General features: G+C 30.9%; 1 protein-coding gene across 1 annotated transcript in view; it reads right to left on the minus strand.

The window, feature by feature from the left end:
• The window catches only part of LOC106459283 (NADH dehydrogenase [ubiquinone] 1 beta subcomplex subunit 2, mitochondrial-like), a 9,121-nt gene extending 1,044 nt beyond the window's left edge, over positions 1–8,077 (minus strand). Inside the window, exons 1-2 of the mRNA XM_013918892.2 lie at positions 7,878–8,077; positions 483–606 (exon numbers count right to left, since the gene is read on the minus strand). Of these exons, the coding sequence (XP_013774346.1) occupies positions 483–606; positions 7,878–7,966 (213 nt within the window). The 5' untranslated portion in view covers positions 7,967–8,077. The remainder of the gene's footprint in view (positions 1–482; positions 607–7,877) is intronic.
• Positions 8,078–8,854: the final 777 nt, after the last annotated feature.

Consider the following 8,854-nt stretch of genomic DNA (forward strand, 5'->3'; position numbering starts at 1 on the left):
ACTACGAGTAGTATACTATAGTATGTATATATATATATATATATATATATATATATATATATACACATATACATGCTCATCAATCATAAACATTAGCTAATGTAAATGGCATACAAATGCTAAGTAACATCAAACAGTTGACACTTTGTACAAAAATATAGATTTAAAATATATATACATTTTTCTAATTCCTACATTTTTTTTTAAATAAGAAATGAAATTTTCTGTGTGGGCTTTTGACCCCACAGTGTTTAAACAAAGAAAAAAGCAGTTTTGAGGGAATAACCAAAATATTGTGGGAGGCTCTCAGGATTGGCTGCATAGATTTACTTGAAGATTGAAAGAAACATGTAAATGGTCATTTTGCTTAGTGGCCATTACCTGTAATTTTTCATAGGTAAGTTACTAGCTTACATTTAACTATTAGACCATCTTTCTTTCTATAAAAAAAAATATGAATGAAGAGAATTAATACCACTTACAGTTATATGTTCATATTCATGCCAAAGGTGCCAAAGGATCCACCACCACATAAATCCTCCAACAATTTCACTCGCAATTAAATGTGACTTTGGAGCAGCAACTGGAGGACTTCGATACACCCATCTATATATGAATTTGAAAAGTAATATCAGACCATTTATTGAGTAAATATTTAACTTTCTAATATAAAAATCAGATCAATAATGTTTAGTTTCAGAATTTTATCTCATGGTTATTTGTTACCACACATTGTAGGTATGATCATAATGCATCACTGAAAATTTGTTTAATGGCAAACCTTAAAACAAATCAAACTCATTATATTAAGTTATAAGAAAAACATCCCAAAATACTTCTTATTTAAAGTTGGAGTGATTCTCACCAGGATTTATGAAGATTAAAACATGAATGTGCTTACAATGCCAAATGGGTAAGTAAAATTTCCTATCACATCACAAAACAATCAACTGTGGTTCCAATGCCTATAGGTAAAGTTGAACTTGTTAATTTGTTTTAAAACAACCCAAATCTTGTTCTTTAATATTCCTCAACCCATCAGGTGTTTGTTTCAACTCGTACAATGCAGCTTGCCTGGAAGCTGTTTGGAGATTGCTAGGTTAAAGCTATTTTTGTTCTTCATAATAGTTACAAACCTACCTACAGCATTTATAAGTGTGTTGATGCATTAATAGCCATAATCACTGATCTTTGATGAAACCAATAATGGTAAATGGTGTCTAAAGACAGTTTCAGCTGATGGCAAAAAACAATAACAGCTCCATCTAAAACTGTACAATATATTAAAGCATCAAAGACTTAAAATAGTGAATGGCTTCAAATGGCAGATTTATTTGTTGTTTACTTGAATTTCTAGGCAGCATAAGATGAAGGTTTTTAAAACTGAAAAGCCAGATTACCTAAAGAGCAGGCAAAAGCTACATTCAAAAATGGTAAACAAGTATAATGTTTTGGATTGATGAGAGGACTGAACTAAGAGAGTCTCACATATCCTTTAAACTAAAGACTATACATGGATTATTTGTACATTGTGCAGTGCATTCTGGAAAACACTAAAACACAAAAGGTGCTGTTATTTTCATCCCAATTAAATGATATGCAGAAAATATTGTTGTGATTATCCCCAACCCCAAAATAAAAATCCATAAGATTTTTAGCAAAAATATCATACTTACTAAGCTTAAAGTATTTGACATAAAGCCACATACTCGTAATTCTAACAATCATACCATCACTATTAGACAATCACAATACTGACTTCAAATTCTTTACCAAACACATTTCAATAAAATACATAAAAACTGACAAAGGTTCAGGCAAACATAACGAGGAATTAATTCGAGTGACCATGGTGCTTCAATGACCTATGTGATACCCTTATAACCTGAAGACATAATACACAAGATTTATTGTTTTATATACTGATATTGATACCTTGCCCATCTTTCATACTTTTCCAATTAAATCAAAACAGTTTAGCTCAGTGGGTTTTCACACTGTTTGATTTGTGAACCTCCTGAATGTCTTTTTTTCTGCAGACTACAATGGGATCTTTACACTATGCTGCCACTTATTTTTCATAACTATGCAACCTTTCCACAGACCATCTGAAGGAAGTCTGTGGACAATAGGTCAAGAACCAATGGTTTAGAGACTATTCTTGCTTGTTTTATTGCCCTAATCATTTTCGAGATATTTCCAGTCAATCAGTCATTCATTATCCCCCTCTCATAGTCAGCCAGACTCTTCTTATTCCCTCTACCCTGCTACCTGAATTTTCTTTTATCACACAACTAGTATTTCAGAACAACATAATATGGTACTAAGCAGTCAACCAAAATAATACCACATTCTTTTGTTTAAATCTTGACTGTCTCACTGTTCCTGAATGATGTACACTTCTGTATGTATATATATATATATATATTTTGTTGTTGTTCATGTAATGATTCATTTATGGAGTAGAAGTTAATCAGTTGAAAAGCAAACTTAAATTACAAACAAAACTAATACCAGAGCTTCTAACAACCATGGATGCAGAAAGCCTGAGTAAAGAAAACCTAGATTCACAGAATGTAAAATGACCCCTTACACCAAGAACATGATGTGGCAATGTGGAATTTATCAGCTTATGTATATCCTACAGTGTTTACAACTAGAATTCCACAGAATAATAAGATTGCACCTGGGATATTTACACTGCTAAATAATTTATTAATGATGAATAATAGCAGTCTACCTGGGATATTTACACTGCTAAATAATTTATTAATTATCATAATTATGATAAAAACAAACAACACAAAATTGTGCTACATAATTATTTTTAATGACATACACTTCGTACCACATCCTTAACAAATGATTTACATTTAAATCTTTTAACGATATACACTTCGTATATCATTTACAAATGTCACAAATAAATCATCTATATCTTTTCTTAGCACTTTCCAGCAAATGTGATCAAGGTGTAATTGAAACAGCTTGGTGCTACTATAGCATGTGGTCAGTGTAAATATCCCAGGTAGGCTGCTATTATTCAACATATATGCTTTGTTTATAGTGTAAAAGTCTCGGTATACCACACGCTATAGTGTAAAAATCCCGGTAGACTACGGATACTGTGGTAGACTGCATGCTATAGTAGCACCCATGCAGCTGACTAGGACTAAGAAAAGCTAGAGATCAGATTAAAAATGAAATTAGAAAAGCAAAAAGAGCTTATGAAAAAATGTTGGCCGATAATGATACAACTAACAGCAAAGATTTTTTAAATTATTTTAAAGGTAAGTAGAATTATATAATTACTGCCAGAAGAGCTGCTGAAAATTCTACAACAATAACTACAATTAATAATAAATATTCTTAAGTATGAGTAACAGTCAAACTACAAAAAAGCTTCTATGATCACTTTGTCCAAGGTCATCAGTTGGATATCCTTGCTGTTAGCAGTGTTTGGCCCTTTCCTCTAGAACACTTGACAAGGTTGAGCCTGCTTAGCAAAATTATTAAGCATCAAAGCAAAATTGTCAGATGTAAAGCTTCATGTACCATACCTATCACATTTGACCAAAATGTTACATCTATTTAAGAAATTTAGTGTTAAATATTAATTTAGATAATACTATAAATACCTAAAATCAAATATGAAGTATTTCATTTTAATACTGTAAATTACTATAAGTTAATAAATACAAATAAGCTTGTTAAAGTAGTGATTTAAGCCTAATTTGATGCTGGTGGCAGGATTTTTGTTGAAGACAATATAGTGGCTGAGCTTTAATATATATATATATTTATTTATTTTCTTTTTTTTCACTTGTTTTTACAATAGGAGATGTAAACAATAATCCAGTATTAAGTATTATTTGCAAAATATTAGAATGAACCTGAATCACATAGAGGATTGGAAAGTTGTTAATACTACTCCCATTTTTAAAGGGAGGTGATAAAAGTTGCCCTGGAAATTCTAGTACTATTTTGTTTTTAGTGTTAAGTGGACTATCTATGCTGTATCAAACTCTGGTTTTTAGCATTATATTGAGCTTTCAAGCTGGAGAGTCTGATAAAGAAGCTTCACAAAATCACCTAGTAAAATATATTATAAAGAAGATCTGAATAAAAACCCTATAACCCGAGCACTTTCGAAAGGTGGACCTTTCTTCAGTTTAGCCTTGAAGAAGAAAGGTACACTTTTCAAAAGCGCTCGGGTCATAGGGTTTTTATTCAAAAATGTTTTTTATGTTTTTCCAGCATCATGAATTATAAAGAAGATCAATATGGATTCACTAGAGAAGAAAATCAAATTTTTATTACTAATGTGTTGCACTTTTTCTGACAATGTTACATGTCATCTGGATAATGGAAAGAGTGCAGACTTAGGATACTCAGACTTTCAGAGCTTTTGATAAGGTGCCACAAAGAAAATTAGCTAAAAAGACTGGACTAAAGGATGGTTGGATAATTGAAAGCAAAAAATTGTTATTAATGGAATCTAGTCAAACTGGACTCTTGTTACTAGTGGAATGCCTCAATGGTCATTGCTTGAGTTTTTGTTTATTTACATTAATAACGTTTATAAAATAGCATAACCAATAAATTAGAAAATTCCGTAGATGACGTAAACTCTTGGGTATTTCTAGCTTCATTTAGGATGTTGAGGTAATGTAGAATAATTTGGTTCAGTTAGTTTGTTAGACAAATATATGACAAGTGACTTAATTTTATTAAGTGCTAGATGATACATCTGGATCACAAATCTAACAAAGATGTGAACCCATTAAATAGTGTGACTGAAAATAATTATCTTGGCATAGCGGAGAATAAGTTTCTCAAGCCACTGATGCAGTTTTCCATCTCTAGTAACAAATGATAGATGTATTGACTACAGAATCCACACTGAAGGAAAATTAGGCAAACTTCTTTGCCTTAAGAGTTTTTGTCCTATCACAACAGGAAAGCAAAACACTTTCCTTTCAAAATTTGTAATGATGTATGGGCACTACATAGATTTAATTTTGAACAGCCATCTTAGATGTTGAAAATGGTATTTGAATCAAACCAACACTTGTTGGAAAATCTGGTTATAACAACTATGCAGCATGGATTAACTTACCAGCACCTAAATTATGAAGGTATGTTTAAACTATATGCAATATTGATTTTCTAATTCATGTTTTTTATTTAAATTTTTCTCATTGCACAAGTGCCTATCCTATGCACAATGTGGAAGAGTACAAAACAACTCAAACATGTTACAACTGTAGACGTTTGTGCAGGTGGTCAATTTGTAGCTTGTGACTGTCAGCATGAATGGTTAATTAAAGGATAGTCTTTCACATTCTTGACAATTCTTTCAATAACAATTTATCAAATAGTCATTAATATGTTTGAAATTTGAAACAGACTGATAAAAAACAATTAGTGTACTACACATTTTAGACAATTATTAAAATAGCCAAGCTGACAGCAATCAGAGAAGAATGATAAAACAATAAGTACCTATGTGTAAAAACAAAGGGTGATTAATAAAAGTGGCAAAAGTAACTCGAAATGTAATTAATCATAAAATTACTTTCTCTATGGTTCATGTTGTTGCAAATGTGGTTACAGGGCCACTCTCTGAAATCAAGTTCTAAGATAAGAAATAACGATGATGATGGTACTTATTATCTATCGTGTTACACACTACTTAACATGACTTATTGGAAAAATAAATAAAATTAATGCTTGTTTCAATTTTTTCATGTAATACAAAGAAAAAGGAAACAAGATCAATTTATTCCTTCAAAAAGTTCCATAATTATTGACTCATTTTTGTATTCTTTCACATCATTTCTCTTTGTGTTAAGATGTAGGAAGAAGTCACTTCTTCCTAAAATTCAGTTCAGTATAGTCTCTGGATTACAAGTCAAAAGAGGTAATTGTCTTTTTTATACAAATCCATGGTTAAGCCTCATTTCAATACTGTTTACAGTTATAATCTCCTTTGAAAATGGTTCAGAGAAGGGCTACTAGGACGATTCCAGGTATGGATGGGTTATTGCACAGGGATACGTTAAGCTCTTTTAATTTATATTTTCTTTAAAAAAACAAGGGTATGTCGTGATCTTATAGAAGCTTATAAATTTATCTGGGGTATCAGTAGGATAAAGGCCTCTGATTTTTTTCTGCTTGCTTTTGAAGACAATGGATCAAATGAACACATTTAAGATTCAGAAAAATATAGGGTGGATTACATAGAAAAGTTTTCTTTTTTCTAAAATGGTGATTTACTTATGAAATTAGTTGCTATCAGTATTAGTGAAGGCTGGAAATATAGAAGAACTTAAAATGAGAATCAATAATTATCCAAAAAATAACGAATAGCTTAAAAGTTTTTACTTTTCCTCAACGGTGGTTTTATACGGATTGAAGGATTAAATAGTCCCTTGTTTGTATGTCATGTATATATGAATTATGCATAAATTTATATATTAATTTGTATGCTTTTACAGTATTTATAAAACTGGACCTAGGATTATTTTTTACAAAAGGAAAGGGTTCAAGAAGACAATGACTCTTGCAGTAATCTTAATATTGATTACAGTTTTAAGTTATTTATTTTTTGAAAAATGAAATGAACATCTTCAAATACTATTTGTTCAGTTTATCCTCTATGAACATTGACATAAAAATAATTGAAAAAACCTATGCTAAACATCACTATGTATTAAGATTATCTCCATAAACATCAATTATCTACATTTCTGGGTATTTTACCAGATCTGTTCAAGCCCATGGTTAAGAAAATCAAACTTCTTATCAATCAGTGTTTAGCTGTTATAAAAAGTTGTTTGAATTTATTAATATTGTAATGCTTTTAAAAACTCAACCACATATTCTGAGTTGCAATAGGAGAACTAACATGGCAGAAGTGTAAAATTATTCTCAGGAGTTAAACTGCAATCCTATGTTAGACTACTCAACCAATTCTTAACAAGTTCACAAAAAGCCCTTTTCCTTTTAGCTATTTACAGTTTCTCTTGAGCTTAGGTAGAAAATACATGAAGCAATGAGCAAATTATTATTTCATTTTTTTACCAATCTAATATATAAAGCAAAGTATGTGTCTGTTTGTTCACACCTTTCAGCCATCTGTTCCTTGTATGCTTCCATATTCCTTGATCAATCAGCACCAAACTTGACACAGTGATATAGGATGACATGGGGAAAGTCATAAGGGGAGGGGTGATCCCCCATTTGATTTCATATTGATAGAATTCCTGAAAACAGTGTCTCTCTCTCTTTTCATTATTGGCACCTTTATTTATTTTTATTGCATTTTAAATGTTTATTAAGAAGAAAAAAAACACAATTTCCTATCCTTTGTTACAAATACAAACAAGTTTGTAAATTTCACTTCACCTGTCCATTGGACAGGTACTCCAGCTAGTTTTTGATAAACTTTTATAAAGCAAAGAATTGCTTTTCACATTTGACACCTTTGAATGCTATGAATTTTATACTGAGATGACCATAAAATGTTCCTACTTAAGTTATACTAATGTTGGTTATAAAAGTATACAAAACAGATTAATCTAAAAAATGAAGTATTAAAGACGCATTTCGATGCAGCAGATGCTTTGTTATAAAGATAATAAAATTAATAAGTATATACTGATTTGTTTGTTTTTTAAGTAGGGTCTTTCTTATAATTTACAAACAGGCATACAACGCTAGTAGTACTGATACTGAATAACTACTAATATTTTTTTTAGCAAATAATATAAATAATTCAGTACAAGGACTACTCCGTCTGCTGCTATTGCCAATCATCTAGAAAGTACTACAACTTACAACTTATCTTCAAGTTCAAAATATAGTTTACTTACGCATGTCCATGTCTCTTTAAAAGTTGTAATGGTACCCCTTTATATAAATTTTTATACGTTAATACAGCGCTAGCTACTTGTCTTAACATATTTGCTGCAACCTTTATCTTCTGGTTCTACGATTTCTAGCTCAGTCTCAGGTAGAAACCTATAATTAACTCCAACCCCGATAAACATGAACAAGGCAAGGCTTATTGACAAGGTGGCGTATATATATATATGTGTTCTTTAATTTCTCTCTTCATCCCCGTTGTTGACAGGATAGCTATAAATTGAAAAATTATTGCTTATTTTTTAATTAGAGTTCTTTAGTTTAAAAAAATGTAAAAATTAAATAACTTATGTAATAAAAAATATCATCATTTGATAAACCTTAAACGCTTTGTTTTGCTAAAATTTGTTAGGCCAGTGCTAAAGTATTTGCCTTTTGAATCCCTTTCTTTCGTGTATACATATATGCAGTTATTATATCATACAAATCTTAGTCCCCCAATGAGCCAGCGGTAAGTGCTCCTAACAACGTTAAAATCAGGAATTCGATTTCCCATGGTGAACAGATCACAGATAACCCATGATGTAACTTTGCACCAAATCAAATTATAATGCTAAATTATTTTAGCACAATTTTTCCTACATATGATAAAGATCTGTCATTTTATAATAATAATAATAATCCGTTATACTATAAAACTAGTAGTAGTGATGTATATGTTTAATGTATTGTTAGGTCTCTGGTCATTTATTATTTTCCCGTAAAAATTCCTTCCGAAAAACTTCAGCGATACAAGTTCTTTCTTAAATAAAACCAGTTTATTCTTTCTCAATACAACTTTGCAATACACTTAATTCCACAATCAGTTTAACTTAAACACACGCTATAATTCACACCGAACGATTCACGCACTTTGTCGCGCTTGACTCAATTGTCCGTCTCTATCTCTGCCTGTCTGCAATTCTATCTCCGATTCATTATCTGG

Source organism: Limulus polyphemus, unplaced genomic scaffold (assembly GCF_000517525.1).
Source record: "Limulus polyphemus unplaced genomic scaffold, Limulus_polyphemus-2.1.2 Scaffold585, whole genome shotgun sequence".
NCBI lineage: Eukaryota > Metazoa > Arthropoda > Merostomata > Xiphosura > Limulidae > Limulus > Limulus polyphemus.